General features: G+C 49.2%; 2 protein-coding genes across 10 annotated transcripts in view; one reads left to right on the top strand and one right to left on the bottom strand.

Annotated features, from left to right (window-relative positions):
• The window catches only part of Med12l (mediator complex subunit 12L), a 257,146-nt gene that overhangs the window by 28,882 nt on the left and 204,656 nt on the right, over window positions 1-23,608 (bottom strand). For all 6 annotated transcript variants that reach the window (XM_047563897.1, XM_047563898.1, XM_047563899.1 and 3 more), the window contains exons 24-38: window positions 22,271-22,391; window positions 21,801-21,902; window positions 21,043-21,156; window positions 18,597-18,796; window positions 14,291-14,479; window positions 13,687-13,761; window positions 13,403-13,593; window positions 12,461-12,622; window positions 10,985-11,096; window positions 9,010-9,099; window positions 7,987-8,096; window positions 7,654-7,789; window positions 6,681-6,842; window positions 4,626-4,988; window positions 2,730-2,886 (exon numbers count right to left, since the gene is read on the bottom strand). In XM_047563897.1, the coding sequence (XP_047419853.1) occupies window positions 2,730-2,886; window positions 4,626-4,988; window positions 6,681-6,842; window positions 7,654-7,789; window positions 7,987-8,096; window positions 9,010-9,099; window positions 10,985-11,096; window positions 12,461-12,622; window positions 13,403-13,593; window positions 13,687-13,761; window positions 14,291-14,479; window positions 18,597-18,796; window positions 21,043-21,156; window positions 21,801-21,902; window positions 22,271-22,391 (2,284 nt within the window). The remainder of the gene's footprint in view (window positions 1-2,729; window positions 2,887-4,625; window positions 4,989-6,680; window positions 6,843-7,653; window positions 7,790-7,986; window positions 8,097-9,009; window positions 9,100-10,984; window positions 11,097-12,460; window positions 12,623-13,402; window positions 13,594-13,686; window positions 13,762-14,290; window positions 14,480-18,596; window positions 18,797-21,042; window positions 21,157-21,800; window positions 21,903-22,270; window positions 22,392-23,608) is intronic.
• P2ry12 (purinergic receptor P2Y12) overlaps window positions 7,083-23,608 on the top strand; it is a 40,539-nt gene continuing 24,013 nt past the window's right edge. The window contains exon 1 of one of the 4 annotated variants that reach the window (XM_047563908.1): window positions 7,083-7,194. The gene's annotated coding sequence lies outside the window, so the exon portion shown is untranslated. Of the gene's footprint in view, window positions 7,195-14,186; window positions 14,320-23,608 lie in introns of those variants that run through there. The other 3 variants (XM_047563909.1, XM_047563910.1, XM_047563911.1) reach the window with 3 other exon arrangements.

Below are 23,608 nucleotides of genomic sequence, written 5' to 3'. Positions count from 1 at the left end.
ATAAGAATGTCTGTTTTGTAGAACAGAGGCGTGAAAACACTTTAAAGACTTCAGGGGCTGGGACTGTAGCTCAGTGGTAGAGTCCTTTTCTGGCATGTGTGACACACTATGTTCGATTCTCAGCACCATATATTTACATGTAAAAAGTAAAAAAAAGACTTTAAATGCTCTGAAACTCTAAATACCAAAAATATAAAGAAAAAACATTTCTTTTCTGAAGGCCGAAAATCAGATAAACTGGAGACCATGATACTGTTGCTTGAGAAACCAAAAGAAACTCTTAGCATGTTTGCATATAGTTTGTCAAATGCCATCATGAACTAGAAATTTTTTCCCAAGATTTTCTGGCTTTACAATGAATGCCCATTGTTCCTTCCCTAAAAATACTCTACATTCTTTGATGTAAATGGAATGAGGAAAGTTGTGGGAAAATAAAGACGGCACCATTTCTGAAAGGCAAATTGTGTGATGAAAACAAATATTCCAAGAAGGTTCACTGGGAACCTGTGCGGTTACAGGCTCTGTCCCGTCAGCAGTGTGACTGTGGAAGCCACTCAGCAGTGTGACGGAAGACCCTTCAAGCAGCACAGCAATGTAAACCGAGGGACACGAGGTGACCCCGCTGCGGCAGGGACAACCCTGGCACTCCACCTGCATGAATAGTGACTTGGACTCATCCGTGGAAAAGGGGAAACTTGCTAAAAGTAGACGGTGATGTGTTCCTTTCTCCCTTGTGTTCGTTTGTTTTGTTTTCTGAGACAGAGCCTCGCCCCACCCCAGGTCCCCAGCCTCCATCCTGAGTGGCTGGACGGCAGGCACACACCACACGCCTGGCTGCCGGTCCACGTTGTGGTGATCTTCCTAACTCGTGTATGACTGGTGCTCCTAAAGGTGAACTTAAAAATGCGGCTGAGGTCCCTGTGCTTCCCACGGTTCCTCCCTTCACCTTCCACCCAATGCCATTCTGAACTGAGTGCCACTGTTCCCTGGCGTTTCCTCCCACTGTGCCCGTGCTCACCAGGCACCTGCTAAGAGGAGAGGCTGGGAACATGCTTGCGTGCCAGGTCTCTGAACACACGTGTGTGGAATCCTACTGTACGTACAGCTGCAACGTCACGGGCTCTCCTCTTTATAACCCAGCAAATGCACTTAGACCCTCAGGAATCACTCTTCTTCCAACTGCGTCCTTGTGTGGTGCCCAGGCCTAAGGGCCCTCTCCCGCCCTGACAGACTAGGGAAGGGGTGCTCCTACAAGGGAGCTAACCTCCAGGCAGACAGTCCTGGGGTTCCTCTTCAACATCTAAAAAGCTCAAAATGGCTAAAAAGATGATACAGACCTTGCCATTAATAAGAGAAAATCAAAAAAGACACTGGTAGGCTGGTTTCTGCATTGATTGCCATGCCTGGTTTGATCACTCCATGATCACAGTGGTCTGTGTTCATTCATTCACAGTCTTTTATTTCTTTTATTTTTTGAGATGGAGTCTCACCACGTTACTAGACTGGCCTTGAACTCTTGGGTCAAGGGACCCCTGCCTTCTCCCCGGGTAGCGGCTGCAGGCGTGCACCACTGAGCCCAGCCAACAGTCTGCTTTTAGGAGGCAATGCCACTCCCAGTCCTTGGGAACACGTCAGTGACTAACAGAGAAACCCCTGCCTTCAGGGGACTTACCCCCTGGGGAGCGAAGATAACAGACCAATAAGAAAGCAAGACACTGGCAAGAGCCGACCTCCGAGGAGCAGGGACGGGGGAGGGGCGTGCAGTGCAGGCCAGCATGTGACTGGCCTTTCCAGCAGTGCAGCTGGCACTGACCAATAGCCTCCCTGAGGAAGGGGCACCTGCCCAGACCCACAGCCAGCGTCCAGTGCAGAGCACACAGGGAGAGCAAGCACGGATGACCCAGGTGGAGTGTGCACGCACCCGTACCGCATGCCTGCTGTGCCAGGCCACCTTATGGGGTCGTGTCCATGTGACATATAAATGTACACATGTACCTATGAGCATGACAGATTTACTTAATGCCTTAAACGATTATAGGTATTTTGGTCCTTCAAATTAAACTGATTTCTAATTAAGAGACGCTTTTATTAAAATCCTTCCCTTGAATCTCATTGGGCTTAACAGAAAATGATTTTACGTCAGATACATTCACTGTAGATGTGGTAGTTTTCCTTGTTGGTACCTCAATGTATCTGCTGAAGTAAAGTTCCAAGTTGTTCCATGATATGATTTAAAATTCACATTAAGACAAAAAGACACTATGATATTGTCTAATCTTCTAAATGCAACTAAGAATTATATCTGATTAAAATGTTTGCAAATTTCACAACATAAAGCTTTAAGCAACTTTATATCTCACAGTTTAGAGTTTAATTAATGGTGATTTATTTTAACATGAGAAGAAAATTATAAAATCAGCACATATACTCATAACTGAAACAGCTTTATGCTTTGAAATGGGGTCTCACGAAGTTGTCCAGGCTGGGCTTGGACTCTTGGGCTCAAGTGATCCTCACACCTCAGCCTCCTGAGTAGCTGGGACCCCTGCCCTGAGCCAACACACCCAGCTGGAACCTTATTTTAGAAGAAGAAAAACAATTTGGAGTGGGGGAGTTATGGAGATGTCTCTTGCCATGCACAAGCTTTGTGGAAGTATTGTTCTAAAAGCAACGAGGACCCGGCTCCATCTCTTCTTGGAGAGAGCCGCGTGGGCCCTCTGCGCACCCACCTGGAGTAAGAGTCTGGTTCTGGAGGAAGAAGCCGGGCTGCTGCGGCTGGCCCACCAGGCTGTATCCCCACAAGGTGGACTGCGGATGGGGCATCATCTGGGAGGAAATGGGGGAGTAGTTGGGAGGCACTCGGTATATGCTGCTCTGTGGATATTCCTTCAAAGCAAAGACAAAGCAGAGAGTTCACCTCCACACGCCAGCAGCAATTAATGCAAATTCTTCCTATTCAGTATTTGAGATGTCTCCTGTCCCAGTGTACAAGCTGTTTTTATAAAAGGGAGGCTGGAAAGCAAGAATGAGCCTTTCTCAAAACACTCATCTGAGCACCTGGCTGATGATGCGACCAGCAGGCTCCGGCCTGAGCATGACCCCCAGCACCACCGAAATGAAATAAAGTCAAATAAAAAGCACTTGCCTCGCAGTGGCAGAGATGGAAATGATATCTTTTGAACCATTTTTTCAAATACTGAAAGTGGGGCTGGGGGTGTAGCCAGTGGTGGCAGGCTCACCTAGCATGCGCAAGGCCCTGTTCTCAATCCCGAGCACCCAAGAGCAAAACTGAACAGCAAGGGAAGCACTGAAAGCGCACGCAGTCTCCACTGTGGGACGAGGCCCGCAGCTGAGGGAGCCCTTGCTGCTGGGTCTCCAGAGACATTCCTCCAGGAAGCCTTCCTGATTCCTTGGGCTCTGGTGAGAATTAGGTCGGAAGGTTCCACGATTGGGAACAGTTCCTACCAGACAGTCTTGCCTGCAGCTCTGAGACAGCACCCCGTGCTTCCTCATGGCCGCTCTCGGGCTCCAAGGCTCCCCGCCAGTTCTCCATTTCCCCACTCCCCACCCTTCCCTAAGCGAACCCTGGAGGGTGAGGGACTGTGAAAGTATACCCAGAAGTGTCAGAAGTACACATCCCATAGAGAGGACGTGGCTGGGGGAGGTCAGGAGCAGGGGACCTGGCCAGGCTCTCCTGGGGTTGTGCTTAGGGCTCCTGAATCCACAAAGGGCCGAAGTCCATCCCTGTGGACCTGCATGCTGGGAGGGCCCAGCAGGGGGAGGGTGGGCCTGACCACATTAAACAAACCCTCAAGGGGAAGCGATATTGACAGGAGGAGTGTTGGAGAAGGGGGCACTGAGGTCAAGCAGCCCCAGAAGAGAGCAGCCATTTCTAGAACAAGCCAATGGCTCACCTGGTTTTGACACAGGTGAACAATAACTGCCCATGAATATCTAAATGTGAAACTGAATATCTTGTACATTACGCAGCAAGAACGCCCTTGGATTTTAGAGAAAAAAAAATCTCAAATTCCTGTCACGTGTTTTCCAGGTGGCTTGAGTGGAAAGATACTTTAAACATTCTATCTCATGCTCTATAAGATCATGTCTCAGTTATTGTCCAATACATCTCTTTTGTTTGAAAGAAAACACTGTTGTTGGTAAGGAGTACCAACAGGGAAGTGAGAGGTGAACTATTTTAAATCAGGTTCACTTCACCTCCTATGAAATATGAAACTGTGGTAAGGAGCAGGAGGGTAGGTACCACAGGTGGAGACCCGGGCAGAGCGGCCACACCAGGTGGCTCTTACGGAGGGACACCGGGGAACTTTCCCTGCTGGAGACATCAACCACCCGGAATACAATAAATATTTTAAACTTGCCTAGTCATAAAAATAGTTAGAGGATGGGGTTTTATAGGGTCAAAATATCAAGATTTCAACCCCGAGGAAATCACGAGGCACCACCAGGAGCCCGACAGTACTCAGCAGAAGGCTGAACTTCAACAGCCCTGCCCAGCGGAGGGGGGCGAAGCACAGCTTCAGCTTCGCCACCCTGGCCCCGTCCCAGCGTTTGTACGGGAGGTCAGCACTGACCAGGCCTGGGGTGCGGCCCCGCACACTCACGTCCACCCGGGAGCTGGACTTCGCCTTGCGCTTCCTGCCCTTGCTCTTCTTCTCTTCCTCGGTCGCGGCTTTCCCCTGGTCCGAGAGCTCGGCCGACTTCCTCTCGGGCTCCTGAGACACCGGCGAGGCGGGCTCCTCCTCCTCCTCCTCGGGGGGCAGGGGCAGCGGCTCCAGGTAGTAGCTCCGGGGCTTGGGCGTGGGGTGCGTGTGGTACAGGAGCAGGTGGTGCTGCTCCTCGTACTTGGTCACTTTCCGGTCCACGCGGACGGTCCCAAACCAGGCCCAGGACAGAGGAGCAGGGTTCTTCTGGCCCTCCAACAGGTCCCACGGGGACACCTTCTGCTTGGTGGAGACCTGGAGGCCCTATGGTAAAACAGCGCTCTGTGACGCCGCCCTCGGCGCTCCTGTGACTCACAGGCCAGGCTTGCTCGGACAGCGGCCCAGAGAGCACCAGGCAGCGGGTCTCAGAGACCCAGGCCCCAGCAGGCAGGGTGCCCAGCCTGGCACCCAAGAGTGTGGCCAGGGCTCAGGCCCCGTGCGCACCTCCACGGTTCTCTGTCTGTCCCACGTGCACTCTGTTCAGGCAAAACAAGCTACCCAGTGCATTTTACCATAAAACAGCATCTTGCTGTTTTAGCAAAATAAATAATAAAGTTCTAAAATATACTGAAAAGTTCATCTTTCTTACTGGATTATGGCCAGTTCTAAATCTCCACAAGCTGCCCAAACCTGTAGGACTTGATTCAATATGGAGACCTTTCATGCACTTAGTAAACCAGTCCCTGGATAAAGTAGTATTATGTCTGAATGGAATATGGTAGCATGTTCAAACAGTCTTTCAATTCCAGCTCATCTCTGATGACCCTAGAAGAGGAATGCTATTCTAATTGGGAAAACCAAACTGCCTTTCTTCTAACATTGGCTGGTGATGTTTCTTAGAACTTTCCCTCATATACCACTTTGAACACGTTTTCTCTCAAAATGGCCCCCAAATAACCATCTGGTCATTCCACAGGATGTGGGCTTATCTACACTTGCTCTTCCGTGGGTGACTTTGCCCAAAACCAAGGCTGATTACCACCTGTAAGATAGTATCAGTCTTGAGGAGACCCCTGGGCAGGAACGCCACATGTCCAAGGGCACTCTAGCTGTCTCTCCACCAGGGAGGCCACACTCAGCTGGCTTGTGATCCAGTCTTTTCCCTTTCCCTGACCACGCTAGTGCTGGGTGCCCAGGTGACCCTGAGTTAGGGCAGCACCGCCTGTCCCTAAAAGACACGCCCCTCCAGGTCTCCTCACAACCCCTCTGCCTGCCTGCCCCACACTCTCCCCTGCCCCCTTCCCAACGACCCCGGTGTCCACTACTCCAAGGAGCCTGCTCCAACCACCTCCCCCGATCTGAGCTGGCAGTCCCTCCTCAGACCCCCTAGTACACTCTCAGCACCACAACCCACAAACCTCACTGGTAATTGTCTACCTACTTCCTCCTGAGGGGACAGCTCTGTCTTTTATCTCTGTGACTGTGGAATGTCTGTGGTTGCTCACTGTTCACTGAGAGAGTAACTGACAGCTCTTCTTACACGCAGAGAACCTGCTTTAATCTTGTATATAAAGCAAGTGCTTAGTTAATATTGTTTGGTAAGAATACGAAATGCCATTTAAAATAATTCTACTCAAAAGATTTTACATAGTGCATGAAGATGTTTATCAATAAAAATTGTCTTTTCTAAATCCACTCTTCTTGCACTCTGCAGTAAAATAAAAAGTACTCTTTGCTGGGTTTTGACAGTAAGTTTTTACTTAGTTTTCACTTGGTAGATTTCAGATATTTCCTTAAACCAAGGTAAACACTGTAAAATAAGATCTTCAAATATTTGACCTGTTTATGTTATGATGTCAATGACCACTGTATCTAGATGACAAGAATATGCCTTAAAAAAAAAAATCAAGGAAATGCAAAACTGAGGCGGTTTATACACCCCTGGTAAGATAAGAAGATGTATCTGGTTTCTGTGAAAAGCTGCACCCATGCACAGGAAAGATCATTTACTCTTGCCTGCTTTTTATCTATGGAGTCGAATCCTGCGATCTTGTTCCCCTTGGTGTCGATCAAGGAGCCCATCGGCTCACAGGTGATGACATCACATGTCTGCTTCGGCAGTGGCAGCAACTGCCGGACTTTGTCAATGCTCTCTGACCGCTTGTCTCCCAGCTCTTTCTGAAAGGGAAAAAAAAAAGAAAGGAAGAAAGGAAAAAGGAGGTGAGAAAGAGAAGTGGGCCGGAGATTCAGAAAGGGCGGTGAAGGCACAAGTCAGGGAGAAGGAAGCTCCCCCGGGGACCTTCCCACTTTGGAGTCAGCGTGTTCTTTAACCCTGGACGAGGTCTGTGGAAGAGCGCCAAGTCAGGCTGGCCTGTTTCATTTCTTCTATTTAAGTACAAATAGAACACACATGGGCAGGGCTGTTACACAACGAGCATCACAGTGCTGAAGTGACAGAATCAGGGTGCCATCTGCAGCCGAGGACAGGAGCCCAGCGCCCAGCTCTCGCTGTCCAGGGCCAGACCGTAAGGTAACCACTGCTTTTTTCCTTATTGGCTATTTTAAGATCAGCGGATACACTTTCCTTGTCGTACGATTTACTTAGAGTTTGTCTCGAAGACTGTGTTAGTGGTTAGTCAGATGCCCTGGATTTACCAGTATCAACACAGAGGCTTATTTTTCAACTACACGCCCACATCTGAGCTTGGACATATCCTAGATCCAATGTTGGCATTTTGGTTATACATCTGATAATGCATTTCTAATGTCTCTTAAAAATTTAAACACTGTTACTATTTAATTTTTTAATGAAATTCTTCAGGATGCTTGTAACTTTTGGGTATTGGTAAGCTGAAGTAAAATAAACAGCAAATACATTAAATTAATCTGAATGCAATGAATATTTAAATTAATGAGTAGTAAAAAGAAAACAAAATGCGCTTGGTAATAAATCCATAACGACTTATAACTAGGCCGACCACAAACTTACTTTCAGCTTCTTGACTAGATTCATGTATGCACGCTTGTTCTCCTCGGATCCCCCAGGGGATGCACTTGACAGGTCAGAAGCTAAGGTCCCATTGATCAAAACTCCCAGCATGTCAAGAACGGTCGTGAATAACTCACTAAGAGGGGAAGGAAAACAACTGCTTTCACCCTAAATCAAAACTAAAACACACTTAATGAACTGGGCATTTATACTGTTGGCACACAATTTTTAACAACACCTGACTCTATAGGAAGTAGCAGCATTTGTCATCAGTCTGTCAAAGCTCACGCCAGGCAGCGTGCAACAGAATGCACATGGAAGGCAGCAACGTACTTGTTGGTGTGCATGTCGACCGTTCCCGAGGTGATGGTCTGCAGCAGCAGGAGGGCCCACTCTGTGGTCCACTGGGTGCTCCGCTGCACCGTGTCGAACATCCCTCCCACCTGGCACGCAAAACACAGCACAAGAGAAAGCCACCAGCCCTCACTTCACACGGCCAAAAAAGGGAGGTGCTCTACCGTACGATTATAGATCGCTCCAGCTTCTCTCTTATTTAGTCACACGTCTATCACTATTATTTGGCTCTTTCAACATAGGTTGGTCATTGAAATATTAAAAGGGTAATACCTAAGTGTGGCACCGATACTGTTCTTCCTAATCTTTCATGATATTAAATTTAATGATGCAATTGTAGTTGGATTAAACCTAAATACAGTCAAACCCTTGAATCCAATTATCTGCAACTGGGTGCTCTTCTCTTCCCACTGAGCCTAAGCCTGAGATCAGAACCACTTGGAATAGCCCATACGGGGACGTGAGGATGAGCAGGGACTTGTCCCACAGACCTGCTAGGTCCCGTGTGAGAAGACCTAGTTAAAAATAATCACCAAAACCTCAGGCCACTCTGCAGGGCAAAAATAAATGCAAAGGAACACACAGCATGGGGGACATCTCCGTTTCCACGCAGCCCCCTGTGAGATGGCCTTCCTAACCAGCTCCGTGGGAGGCCTCCCAGGACTTGGAGTTGGAGGACTTTCACGCTTTAAGGAAATGTCTTGAAGGTTAGAGCTCATCCAGAGCTACCCGCAGCAGCAGCACAAACTGACCCAGTGGGAGAGGCACCCGGCGGGTGGGCAGACGGGGATGGAGGAGAAGAATGGCCGCTTGGATACCTTCCACCCTCTGCTGCCTGGAGGTCACCCCAGGCAGGAAGGGGAGCAAGGAGAAGAGAGACTCGAGGGAGGGGCGTGGCCGGAGGCAGATGGCAGGAGGCCTCACCTGTCCTGCAGGCCATGCTCGCTGGAGCTACCATCACATTCGTACTCGGGCAAAGGAGGGGACCAGACACACCCTTACCAAGTTCAGACGCAGCTGCAGCGCTTCATGCATCATCTGCCGAGCCTTGATGTCCTCTTGGTACCTTTCTTCCCTCCAGTTACTTAAAATCTAAGATCGAAAAAAGAAAAAGGAAAGAAACCTTTTTCTCCATTAAAACTGAATCTTTCTCACATTTAAAGTAAAACTAAACTTTTTCCTGACAGCCAAAAACAACTTCTGCTTTAACAAGGAAAATTGCATAAAATTCCAGCTCTGCCCCTCTTCCTCCAGGAGACAGAAACCTGGCTATTTCTTTGTTTGTTTGCCTTTCAAAGTGGGGAAGTAAATCTTATCTAACTGTATATACTAGGTCTTGGAAAAAGCATTAGAAGGCCATCAAGTTAAACCTTAACACATTAAAAAAAAAAAAGATTCCACTGACTTTGTGAAGAGGGAGAATTACATTTTACGGTGGTAACAAGTGAGATTCCTAGGGCTGTGCTGTGAATCCTGACAAATGTATGATGTTGATCTCATTGTGAGGAGGCTTGCTATCTTAAGGTACACTGAGTCCTTGTACTCTTCTGAAAAGTGTGGCATCGTGGACAGCAACCATGAGCAGCACTTTAATTTAGAAAGGGAGCTGCTTCTTCATTTGCTCGCTGACTCAGGCCAGTGCTGAGGACGGGAAAACTTCCTGAGGAAAGGCCGGCCGCAAGTGGCCACACCCGGGCCCAGACGACCAGCAGACTGGCTAGCTAACCCAGCACAGCAGCAAATGCTGCAGCTATGGGAACACCTCACAGAGCCGCAGGGAGCCATGGTGGAGCAACCTCCCAGCAGGTGACCTGCTAGCACACTGCATGCCAGGGGAGAGTGATCCAAACCTCAGGGAGGCTGGGCCCCCAGACCTTAGGCAGAGCACAGGGCAGCTAGGGACAAGGGTCCTTGTGCAGCTCACAGCACAGCAGCAGCATGAATAAAACAAGTGTGCCAAGTGGCCAAAGCAGGCCAGAGTATAAGGACAAAGGTGAGCATGGTCTAAGGAGGCAACATCTGAACCAACATCTGGATGCAGGGAGGAGCACGCCAGGCTGGCACCTAGAGGGAGTCCTCCCAGCTGAAGGGAAGAAAAGGTGTACTTGCTTGGGGAGCTGGAGTAACAGAGACACGTCAGCGGGCCGTGTGGACCGAGCAAGGCCGTCACTGGGAGGAAGCAAGATGGAAGAGAGATCCCCAGGTGGTAGGGGCTAGTTAGCCCAGCCTGAATTTTTATTCAAGGTATTAAAAGGAACATGGGAGCATCTTAGACATGGAGTGGTAAGTGCTTTGCATTTTAAAAGCATCCTATCCAGCAGGGGACAGATGGCCAGAGACCCAGGGAAGACCGTGTGCTTTTCTTTGTCCATGTACTGCAACTGGAGAAGAGACATGGGGTCCCTCAGGCAGCTGCCACAGGACACTGGGACAGGCCATCTCACACACCTTCCGCTCACTTGGTGTGATGCCGCGCACTGCAGTTTCCAACCTGGCTCTCGGGTCCTGTGCAGTACAGAGAACGCAGGGCCCTAAACGGCTCAGAGGAACCATACCAGGAAAGCCCACCCGCAGGGCTTGCGAAGGGACAAGCACACCTTCCGACGTGTGAGTGACTTCTCGTGCACTTGGCTGGCATCAACCCAGCCCTCGCAGGCCAGTAAGATAGTTCCTGAGCCTGCAGAGCTCAGGTGGGGACCCTCCTGGGTGGGCAGCTCAGTTGCAGGAGTGGGCAGCCACCGTGCCTCCAGGGTGCAGGCAATATCCTAGGTTTAGCTCTTCACTCCATGCGCATTTACGCTATGCTGTTTAAAATGCGCTCTGTTAACCTGGAGACCGGGATGACAGGCGGGAGGCGGAGCCCCTCTGGGCCTCGGATCCAAGTCTGTGGGCCCTCAAGTACCTTCGGTGCTTGAAAGGAAACAAAGGGACGCTGCTGGAGAGCTGCTGGCCTGCCTGATGTCAGGCTGTCCCTTACCTGGTTAACTTGATTCTGGAGGGACGTTAGCAGACCTTCGCGTTGCTCGTCCTGTCCCTTGAGACAGGTAAGGACCAGCGAGAGGAAAGGTTGTTGGCTCAGAAGAGACATGCTGCGGTGGAAAGAGAGCAGGTCCCTCAGAAGCTTGGAAGGCCCGCCTGCCTGTGCAGCTCCACCCACACTGGCCCTTTCCTCCCTGGGTCTGCTCTGCTGTATTTCCTATTAGGTGAAGAACCTGCCTAGAAGGTTCAATCACACCTCTGCCGATGAGATTAAAGGCACTAATGCTTCTAAATGAGCTGATAGGCTCTAATGCCTGGATCCACGCTGTGGGGAGGGTGCTGGGTTTGTGTTTTACACCAACCCGCAGAATGTCAAAACACACATCAGCATGAAAATAAGTTCATTCACGGAATAGAAAGAAGAGTTGAGAAATTCCTTACACAACATGTTTATTTGAACTCTAGGAAACAGTGTTCTATGTGTGTTATGAATATTTTGGAGTTTTATCTTGAGTTTTTGAGACCAAACAGCAGGGTGGTGGTAAAGCGAGGATTAGCTGTGAGGATTCCCAAAATGGGGTTCTTGCTAGTGACCGAGGTGCCTGATACCACCACAGTCGGATAGGGGGCATCAAGGTGTTTGGCAAGAATTCTATTTTAAATTGGCATTTCAACAAAGTATCTGCAATTAGAGAACAATTGATGAATCAGTGCTACATTGGAAAGAAAATTTTCTTAAAATGATACCTAGGACAAAATATTTAGCTTCATCTCACAGGGGCAGAACAGCACACTTTCAGCCCTGTAACACCACCTGCCTGCCCTGTGGGAGGCAAGTCAGGCAGCACAGACATGACCACCGCCAGCAAGCGCACTTTGCAAATTAGAACTGTGTCTTCTGTAGGTTGGAGAACTTGGCAAACCAAACACATGCAGAGCTGGGTAACAATGATCCATTTAAAAAGGTGATCCTCAGAAACTTTTTCTTGGGCATAAAATAGATCTAGAAAAAATTGGTTTTGTGGTTTATAAGTTTTAATATCTAATCTAGCACAAGAGCCCTAAATGTTAGAAATACCAGTGAGTACTCCAAGGTTCAGCATGGCAATAATTATAAGTAATTCTGGGTATTTTAAATATGGGTATTCTAATTAATTAAAGAAAGTTAGAAATAATTAAAAATGAAATCCAGAAAGCAGGTGGCTCTACAGATCTGACTCGCTGATCAGAAGTGGGACTTGGAGTCAAATGTTCTCAGCTCAGGAGGGACCTGGATGCATAGATGGAATTGAGAACTAGTGCACCAAATCTCTACCGGAACAGTCTAGGAACAGGGGCTTTCCTAAGAGAAGATTTCCCATTCCACTTAAAAACTATGTTCGGGCAGGCGCTGGGTCTAAGGGCCACTCTGGTTACAGCAGCTGGACTTCCTCGGCTGCCCGTCAAACGCACGGAGGGCACACCTTGAGCCTACCTTTTCTGCTTCTGTCTGTCACGCTCCTTTTTCGAAGAAGAACCCAAGTGCTGCCCCTTCTCCAGCTCTTCCCCAGCAGCCTTCAGCACCCGCCCCTGCACAGAGGTGGGCAGCCTGGCGATGAGGGGGGCCACCAGCCACACGCCCCTGCGTTCAGAGGAACTAAAATCAGAAACAGGCGTTACACCCGAGCAAGCCTGGGTCTCTGCTCTCGCAGTACCACAGAAACCCCAGAGCACCAGAAGCAGACTACCTGAAATCCATTTTACCTTTGCGCCACCTTCCTGCTCACACGTGCCAGTCGGACTTACCCAGGGAGCAGAAAGGTGCCTGCTCAGGAGGGACTGTAAATCCAGCTCTCCTCCAGCATTTTTCTGATTCTGGCTCTCTGATTCATAATGACCCTTTGGTCCAACGAACGACACTTTCGTCACGGTCGCGACATGAAATGTTACTATGCTCAATAACATGAATCACGATTGTTTTAAGATTCACCAGTTATATTTTCTATCAAAACGATGAGATACAAATCTTCCTGTCATGATTAAAGGATTATTTTGGGATTTCACATGCCTGCCAGTTCTAAATCAGAACCCAAATTACCGTGCAAAGCTGTCAGCTACTAAACATGGCCCAAGTGTTTCCCAGGTACTGAACACCCAGGAACACAGCAGCCCAGGGAAGGGAAGACAGGGTCCGACGTGCGTTCACCAGTGCTTGCAAGGGGTCTGGGCCTACTCAACCAGATACGGAAAATACCAAGATCTCCCCCACCCCAGCTCTGCCCTCTGACCTATTAAATAACAGGAACTGTCACTTAGAAGTCATTATTCTCTTCGCATTTTCTGCTCCTTAATGAAAAAAGTTACTGAGCTGTGCAAATGTGATTTACCATTACATGTGTCAAGTTAAGACAGCTCTCGATGGAACTGCCGAAAATACCTGAGGAACGTCTTGATTCCGTTCTGCCTCGGGCCTCCGGTGTCGCCGCCCCCAAGGCCGTTCGGGTTGAACAGGCCCATGCCCGAGTGCGAGGAGTTGTTGTTCAAGTCGGCGGACTGCTGGAACACCTCTATGGTCGCCTTGGCAATGTTGTCCAGCAGGTTGTTCATTTCAGCCACTGAACCGGAGCCCTAGGGTGGCCAGGAGGGCAGTGCACACGGCCTGGTTAGCCCAGGCAGCCACTGGGCTTGGCTCTTCCCACCCAGGTCCCGACAGACACTCACAGGGTCCTTCAGGCACTGTTTGATCATTAACTGAAGTTCCAGCCAGGACTGTCTCAATGTCCACTGCTCCAGATTCTGGGGAGAACGGAAGATTCAAAGTGCAGACCCCAATTAACCAGCAATCAGTCCTGGCAGGATTCACCCTCTCAAGAAAAAGCAGGATGATCAAACATGATAAAAGAACTTAAACGGTAAAAGGCTTCCGATCCTGTTACATATACTCAAAGGGACAAATAGCAGCATCAGTATAACCTGACTGACTCAGCTAGGAGCCAGCAATGAAAAAAACTAGCATTTCAACTCTCAAAATCCAGTTATCTAACCAATCCCACTCCAAAATGATTTCACTAATTCTTGACTAACACATTTAAGACTGTCCCTCCACGAAGATCATCTCTCATGTAAATATAGTACAGACTTAAAACACCAGTATTTATCTGATGAGTATATATGATTTGCAGCATCTATATCTACCCAACACTAAACTGTGCCCATTCTGCAGGAAAGAAAACTGGGCAAATGAAAAAAGCAAATTGGCCTCAAGGATCAGAAGTGACAAGGAAGGAGACAGCTACTCTTGGTCAACGCGGCAGGGCAGAGGTACCTGCAGGATACGCTTGATGTGTTGCCTCTGTAGGTTGTCGCCCTCTGTGCACTCCTTGAGGCCATGGGGGTAGCAGATGAGCTGCAGCAACTTCTGGGCTTGCATGTTTGAAAGCACGGGGTCCAATATCAGCTCTTTGTCTGTACATAATCTTTCAGGCTCTTTCAAGCAATGTTCTCCTACCCACTCCTGAAAGGAAGAAGGCCGTCAGGCCGACAGGAACGACTTTCCATGTTTATGTAACAGACACTTAGGTCACAGAGCAAAAGGGCATGTGAAACTGGGAAGAGTCTTCCCATAAAAAATCACATGTGAACATGTAGCTGGAAGAAATGTCAAACACAAAATTTCTAGCATTGTAACTTCTTAAAAATACAAAGGGGAAACTAAATGAAGAAACAAACTTGAAACAAATGTGCAAAAAAAAAAGAAAAAGAAAATACTGGCATGTGTTTTCAACTGGTAAATAGAGCTTTCCTCTAGGTTATTGTTTTTTAATAAGTTTTTCAAGCTTTTGATATAGTGATAATGATTCTATGTTATAGATGTTCTTCATATATAGAAAATACATTCTACTGAATAGATAGCATAAAATATTTAGAAATACTTCTCCTTATACTATTATGAATGCTACCATTATAAATAAACAATTGCGCACATCTACTTACCACACAGTTGTTTATTATAATTTCAGAAATGCACAGCTGCTGAGTGGATGAGTCTACCAAGACTTACGGAGGCTCTGTGCACATGGCTAACTGCCCCCTGGAGAGTCTCTACCCATTTAAATTCTTAGATTTTCTTCACCATTTTTTCAAAGGCAAATTCTTGCACAGAATGGGTTTTAAAACCATCAGTGTTCAGAGCTTGATCTGACCCAAGTCTGCTTTAGATGAAGCCTCTTTCCTAATCACCATGCCGGTGGCAGGATGCGGACGGTCCATTAAATCAGTCGCCCGTGGCGTTTGTGCGATCGCACACCAGGCTCCACATCGGGCCAGGGAGACGGAGCTCAGGGCCAGGTGCCCACATGTCCCCACTTTTTCCCTGAGAATCGAACGTTCGTTCATTCATTCTTCGCTCTGCACTGTCGGGCTGGGACCTCTGGGGCCTGCTGACGAGTCCACAGCCCACCAGCCCCCACCTCCTCCGGCACGCACCCACCCACTGGCTTTAGTCGGCTCCAGGTATCAAAACAATTGCAGATGCGTCCGGGGACACCAGTGTGCACACGGCGCTGGGAACCAAGGCACAGGGACGGCCGGCACCTGGCACGGCTCAGCTGACTTCTGTCACGGTGACCACAGTCCTACGAAGTGCAGGACACGGTCCTGAGGACTTCGCCTCTGTGATAGAACACGGAGTATCTCAGGACTGGAAGGCACAGCTGGGAACACTGAGGCTGGTGAGCAGGCAGGGAGGGGCAAGGACACAGCTCCCAAGACACTCCGCGGAGTGCGACCTTGGGCAGGACACTGTTCTGTGACACCGCTGGGGGGCGGAGACTCCATACTGAATGCAAACACAAACGAACCCAGCTCAATTTCAAATTAAGAGTGTACTCATACTAAGGGAGAAAGTCCAAGTGGATTTTTTTTTTTGTTTTTTAATTTTTAAAATCCGTCCTAATTAGTTATACATGACAGTGGAATGCATTTTGACATCATACATAAACGGAGTGTAACTTCTCATCTTTCTGGTTGTGCCCGATGTAGAACTACACCAGTAAGGTAATCACATATGCACACAGGGTCATAATGTCTGACTCACTCCACTGTCCTTCCCACCCCCAGAGCCCCTCCCCTCTTCACTCCCCTCTGCCTAATCCAAAGTATATCTATTCTTCCCTAGCACACCCTATTGGGGATTAGCATCCACATATCAGCGAAAACTGTCAGTCTTTGGTTCTTTGGGACTGGATTATTTGACTTAGAATGATATTCTCCAGCTCCATCCATTTACTGGCAAATGCCATTACTTCATTCTTCTTTATGGTTTACTAATATTCCATTGTGCATATGCGCCATATTTTCTTTATCTGTTCATCTGTTGAAGGGCATCTAGGTTGGATCCATATTTTAGCTATTGTGAATTGAGCTGCTATAAATATTGATGTGGCTGTGTCACTGTAGTGTGCTGATTTTAAGTCCTTTGGAGTGGGATAGCTGGGTCAGATGGTGGTTTCATTCCAAGTTTTCTAAGGAATCTCCATATTGCTTTCCATAGTGGTTGCACCAATCTGCAGTCCCACCAGCAATGTATGAGTGTACCTTTCCCCCCACATCCTCACCAACATTGATTATTACTTGTATTCTTGATAATTGCCATTCTGACTGGAGCGAGATAAAAATCTTAGTTTTGATTTGCATTCCTCTAATTGCTAGAGATGATGAACATTTTTTCAAATATTTGTTGGCCAATTGTATTTCTTCTGTGAAGTGTCAGTTCAGTTAATCTGCCCATTTGTTGATTGGGTTATCTGATTACTTATTTTTCCTTTTTGATGTTTTTTGTGTTCTTTATATATCCTGTAGATTAGTGCTCTGAGGTACGTGTGGTAATGATTTTCTCCCATTCTGTAGGCTTTCTCCTCATGTTATTGATTGTTTCTTTTGCTGAGAAGAAGCTTTTTAGTTTGAATTCATCCCATTTATTGATTTTTGATTTTACATCTTGCACTTCGGGAGTCTTGTTAAGGAAGCCAGATCCTAAGCGGACATGGTGAAGATTTGGGCTACTTTTTCTTATATTAGGTGCAGTGTCTCTGTTATAGTGCCTAAGTCTTTGATGCACTTTGAGTTGAGTTTTGTGCAGGATGAGAGGCAGGGGTTGAATTTCATTCTGCTACATATGGATTTCCAGTTTTCCCAGCACCGTTTGTTGAAGAGGCTGTCTTTTCTCCAGTGAATGTTTTTGGCGCCTTGGTCTATTATGAGATCACTATATTTACTGCAAACAGTAAAAAGGGAACTGCAAACTTTCAACTCCTCTGGGCAGGGCTGTTTTGCCCAGTGGCAGATGCTAACAATTCTGAAACTACTTCAGGAGCACTCTGTAACTGAGCAATAGATGACTGATGTCATGAGGAGCCAAGTTTCTTACTAGGAAAGGGCCGATAAAAACATGCACTGGGGCAAAGGGAGGCTGGGCTCTGCAGGCTGCAGTGGCACGGGAGGCATCCGGGAACGCAGCTGCACGTGTGTCCATTCACATCCCTGGGTGTGCTTTTTCCCAGCTCTGTCCACTGCGAGGGCCCAGCAGCAGGGTGCTCACAGTCACGAGTACACAGGGACCCAGACCTTGCTTTATAAGCACCACTCTCCTGGGGGAATGAGTGACCTGGTCTCGAGGCAGGTCAGGTATAAGGGGCAAAAATAAGAAAATACTTATAAACAAACAAACAAAAATGACAAACACCAGGACAAGGGAACCCCACTGAATCTCCCCGGAACCACGTGAGCATTCAGATTCCCAGGGACGGGACCTCATGACCCAGTGGATCATAAGCAGGTAGGCGGGGAGAGGGGAGGGTCTTCCTCAAGCAGGACGCAGACTGACACTGGAGGAGAGAGCAGGCGAGGCGCGTGGCGGGGGAGACCAGTTTGGACAAGGACCAGGATGGATGCTACGAGGGACACGGGAGGGGATGAGGAATGGAAGGTCTGCACGTCTCCAGCGATTCCCCAGAGGCTGCCAGGCAGAGGGGGCGTCGCAGACCCCACAGTGGAGACAACCTGACCGAGGCCAACACACCGGGAGGCCAGACGCTGGTGCCTTCAGAGTTGGCCACCTGGAGGCCAGACACCGCTTCCACAGTCCTGAGCAAGGCACGCGGCCTGCAGCTGATCCACAGGAAAACCCAGACAGCTCAACACCGTCTACGGGGACAAGGACCAGCCAGGAACGTGCCCAGCAGGTGACAGAATGCTACCACACCAAGACTAAATTTGCTGAAATGTTAGTGACCACATTTTGGTTACGGCAGAAAATGAAGACTGGAGCATTCAAAGGTGAAGAAGAGTAAATACACCACCTACTCTCAGGGGTCTAAAAGATACACGCTTCTAGGTATCAGCGTCCACGTTCCCACACACACAGATCAACAAGTACACATGGCGAATGTAAACAGTCACTGTTTAAGGGACAGAAAGGAGCTCTTCAATCCTGCAACTTCAGCAAATCTGAAATCATTTCAAAATAAAGTTAGCAGGGAAAAAAACCTACCCTGTGTACAATAACGAACACCTTTCTCCAAAAGAAATGATATATTCTGAGTGAAAAACTGCAAGTTAGATCGCAAGAATACCTGCTGGCAGATGGTCCTCAGCACGTATCGAGCGTACTCTCTCAGGTTGGCAGTTTCTATGGAGATGCTCTTCGCGCAGGGCTTGGCACCGTGAGAGGCAGCCCGGACGTCCTCTGCTGTCCCTTCCCGCCGCAAGCTCCTCAGGGTGAAGTCGTCATTCTTTAAAGAGCTGACGCTGCTACTGCCAATCTTGGCATCTCCTGAATAACAGAGTCACAAAAGCGAAATTGTGGAAGTTCAAAATGCCACCAATGAACGAGGAGCAAATGAGGCTCGCGCTGGGGGGTCTGAAATACGTGAACGGCATGATTACTGCATAGCTGGTTAGTCAGCAACAGAGAGGGCGAAACAGCCTCGGACGCGAAAAAACCTAAGCCCAAGCCTTGTTCCTTCTTCTGTTTAAAGAATGAGATGTACTTCCAGCAGACGCAGACCACCACGGAGCGCCGGCTCACCAACACTGCAAGCATGGACCTACTCAAACTCACTTCACTCCCGACAAGCAAAATACGGCTGCTCACCCTTCTAGAGGCCCTTTCCATTTCTCCTCTTACAATGACTTATTTTCTATCCAAAGGGCAAAGGTTGCCTGAGCCCACCTTCCCACCAACTTCTGGACAAGGGGGAGGTTTCCCTGGGCTGGAAGAGGTCAAGCCCACTGAGGCTGCCCTAGAGGGCAGGAGCGCTCCATGACCCACGTCTCCGCCTTCCTCTGATAGCCACGCGAGGCCGCGACCCTAGCAGCCCCCAGCAGGCTCAGTGGATGCCCCAGGAAACTGCGTCCTCCTCACAAAGTCCTGGGAGCAGAGGCCACACAGAACACGGCCAGGGGCTGGAAGCCTCCCGCCCTGGGAGAGGAACCCTGCTCTGCTGTAAGTGCTGGGAGCAACATGGGGGGCAGGAGGGAGGCCCAGCAGCAGCAGGGCCCTCAACTCCTGCCGACTTCCCACCCACGGGTCCTTAGCCATGCTTCTTAGAGCCCAGAGATGAGTTTGGGTTGGCCCTTCACCACCTGAAACAAGTCAGTGGGCCAGGTCAGTGCAAAGGGCCTGTGAGGACCCACCGGCCATCCAAGGAGATCTCTGACTACTGGGACACATCTGAAACATCAAAAGTCTTAACGAGTATTTACTCACAGACTCTTACAAGGAGGAGAGGAAGAAATAATGCACTTTGCTCACCAATACATCACCATACATTTCTCATTAAAACGAGATACAGATCGTACTATTCATCCACAGGACTTTATTTAATTCAGCGGAGATTTCAGAAACTGAAGCTCTTGAAAGACCAAATCCTAAAAGCAGCAAAATCGAGTGTGTCCTCCACCCTTAGGTACTAAGCACACTATAGCTACGCCTGGAACTAGGAACCACAGCAGTTCGACAGTCCCACCTCCCACCTCCACACACAAGCTGGGGGATGAGCCAGAGGACACTGGGAGGGACACTAAAACCAAAGCCAAACGCCTCTGCAGGCCCAGGCGAGGGTCTGCACAGCGCTGTCAGTGGTGGGACAAAGCGGGTGACTTGGGAGGTGCTGGAATCTTCTGCAGCTGACTGGTAATAGAGCACAGAGGCACAGTGGCCACGGCTCTGCTGGCATTCGCGGGCCTTACCCTGACCTCTCAGCCCCAGAGGATTGCCCTATTATCTGGATACTCAAAGAGGTACGCAGATTTTACTTGGGCTCAGATCAGTCCTACAAATTCAAGAGCCTGTGTCCAGATGGCAGCCATCTTGGTTCTGCCATCAAAACATCTGCCACTTACAGATTCATGCTTCTCAACTTAGTTCATTGAAAACTTAGTTCTCGGGCTGGGGAGATGGTGCAGTTGGTAAAGTGCTTGCCTCTCAAGCACAAGGCCCTGGGTTCAATCCCAAGCACCACAGAAAACGCAGTTCTTGCTAGTCTCTCTAGTGAGCCTTAGAAATCCCAGAGTACAAGACCCCTGTGACAGCTGATGCCAGTTCATCACTAATACAAACGTCCTTGTGCTTGTCACCTCAGGAAGTCAGGAGAAATCGTGAACTGGTTCAGGGTCACTGAGGGAAGCAGAAGCACCAGGACAAAGGCCCAGGTTTCCCAAGCCTGGCGGAAGCCACAAGTCAACCCAGTCCCTCCCTGGGTGGTACTTCTGCCAATGGTTGACAGCAAGGCAACCCTGTGGGTCCCAGAATCTACTGCACGTCAGAATGAGACATCAAGCAACTACACAGAATAAACGTATTTGTATTTAAATTCCCCCAGGGTCACTGTAGGGAGGGACAGAAATGCTAAGAGCCCCACTGCCCATGGACTTAGGGAAAGTCAAGTCACTTTTTCCAGGAGAAGAGACAAAACAAGTCAGGTTTTTAACGACATTAGTTAGATTTTGACCAGAACACAAATGATCTCGCTCCATTCCTGGTGATCAGCCAGGACGCACAGGGCAGGATGGTCTTACCGAGCATCATGATTGCTTTTAAGACAGCAAAGACTGCTCCCACTTCGATGCTGTTGTGAGCAGCAGCGAGGAGGTGTCTGTCGCAGGACGACCTTATTCCAGGGAAAGGTTTGCCTGTGAAGACAACAGCAAGCCCTTAGCAGCCTCACCGCTGTCATTAATGAGCGGCAGTCACTTGCAGTCAGCAGGGCCTTCCAGCGCTGGACTGTGGGCGCTTAGTTGCCGTTGGCCTGCTTTAATTGATGCGCCTGGGTTTGCTAAGACACACTGCCAGTATTCTTGCTTAACCTTTTCTTCTTAATTATTAAAACAATGTTTTGGCTCCTCAGAGAGATGCAGAAAAAAGATTAGCAAGATTCCCACACAGATGTACCCACATCTGTATGAAGGGATTTAAGGAAGGGCCTTTACTAACATGCTGGGACTCAACGCTCCCCGTAGGAAGAGCCAGTGAGCCGACATCCCCTCAAGCTGACACACACAGCACGCCGCAGGCCACACTGCCCACCAGCACAACGTGGCCTGAGCAGAGGTATTTCATTGTCTGTAAACTCGGCTTTGATTTCTCAGTATTTCCTGGTGTCGCATAGACGGAAGGTGCTCTGGCCCTCCTGGTGGCGCCCGCTCACCCTTCCTCACCCCCAGGTCAGGCCCACGGAAACCAGGGTGGAAATGACAATGTGGACGCCCACTTGGTCTCCAGAACCAGAGCGCCAGCCCCTATGGGTGGTGACGCGCCTGCTCCGCAGCCAGCTCACCGGCGGCTTGAGGCAAGAAGCAGGCCTGCGGCGCACGGAACAGGTGAAGCAGGAGTCGGCAGGTCATCCTCGCCCCGGGCTCTGCGTCCGCATCTCCACAAGCTGGGGAACAGGAGCAGAACGCAGACCTCAGGTTTCTACGCAGCCAGGTCTCCTGCTAGAACCTACACGGAGCCCCCAGAGCAAGAAAGGCGAGGCGTGGCCGGCCCTCCCGAGAGCCCCAGTGCTCCCGAAGGCAGGTAAGGCCGGTCCTCCCCAGAGCCCCAGTGCTCCCAAAGGCAGGTAAGACCGGTCCTCCTGAGAGCCCCAGTGCTCCCAAAGGCAGGTACGGGGAGAGCATCTGCCTGTTCCGCAGGGACCCCTCCAGCCAGTCACACCGCTCCCAGCAAAGGCACAGCTAACCTCTCGGGCCCGCCCCGGGCTCTAAGAGCCAGACCCACCCTCCTAGGCTGCTCCCCAGTCCGCCTTACCTGCCGCTAGGAGAGAGGGAAGAGCCACGTGCTGCACGACGTCTTCCAGGGAGAAACACTGTCGTGCTATCAGAATAGCAATGAAAGTAGCTAATGAATCATGGAATGAAAGGTCACTCACCTTCAAGAAAAACATTGACAGGTTTTAATGCCTGACACCCTGCTCAGCAACACCAAGATCAATATCTAAGAGAATGTAGGCGATGCCCACAAGAGCCCAGGCCCCACGCGAACCCACGTGTCCCGTGTGAGACAGAGCACGACCCCGCCCACACCCCAGTGCACCCCAGTGCACAAAGTCACTCGCTATGGCTGATGCTCCTCAACTGGAGGACAAGGCAAAACACACAGTCGGGACACCACTAAAAGGTGTGTGCAACTAATACTGCTCAGCAGAATGTACCCCGATAGGTGAGGTAGGGGTAAGCCCAAGGAAGCGAGGGGAAAGAGGGGGTCCCTGCAGAAAAACAAGGATTGCTCAAGTTTTGGTCTTCCTTCATGTGAAACTAAAAGGGATGCTCAGTGTGACTGAATGAGTCGTAAAAACTCAAAAGTGCCAACTAACTCCAAAGAACAAAAGAAAGAGGAGGAATTGTCATAGTGTGATCTCTAACTTCACAGATTTCACAAGACAGCTGCAGAAAGTAATGTGAAAAGCGACTGATTGCAGCCATCGCAGTGACTGGCACCATACGCCAGGCACCACGGCCGGTAGCTTACCAAACTCACCTCCTCTGATAGCACAGCACCCTGAGGTTCATACTATCATAAAACCCATTATCACAGAGGAGAGACTGAAGCAGAGTACAGAAGCAACAAAAAATAAAAAAAAAAGACCAAGAGACTGAGTAAGGAACTACAGTCGAGATAAAAACGTGTTTTTCTGCTGGGAAAGCAGGCCACCACTAATGAGTCAGTCACATGCACACGAGTTTAAGGCCACACTGGGGGTATGGAGACAGGTCTGCCCATCCTGTCAGTCAGCCAGAGGCACTTGTCAGATGCACGGAGCTCCTTACATAATGCACACTAAGGAGTGACATGGCCTCTCCAAGAGGAAATCATAGGCAGGAAGGGACAGAATTGAGACAGAGTTTTAAGGAATTCATGTAAGGATGTAACCTGCCCACTGAGATGACCAGTGACAAACAGGGGGTGGGGGATCCCTTCATCAATGTTCAGACTGGATGCCCGAGCAAGACCCAGTGTCCTTTGAGTCTATACCTGGGCATTTCTGGGCAATATAACAAAACCTACACTCTAAGATAGAGACACATTTATTGGTTCTTCACAATGAAAAGTGCTTCAGTTATGTCCCATGCTGGGTGATAAAAATGA

Source organism: Sciurus carolinensis, chromosome 9, assembly GCF_902686445.1.
Source record: "Sciurus carolinensis chromosome 9, mSciCar1.2, whole genome shotgun sequence".
Classification (NCBI taxonomy): domain Eukaryota; kingdom Metazoa; phylum Chordata; class Mammalia; order Rodentia; family Sciuridae; genus Sciurus; species Sciurus carolinensis.
The sequence above is the reverse complement of the archived record's forward strand: the minus strand, read 5'-3'. Positions and strand labels throughout refer to the sequence as shown.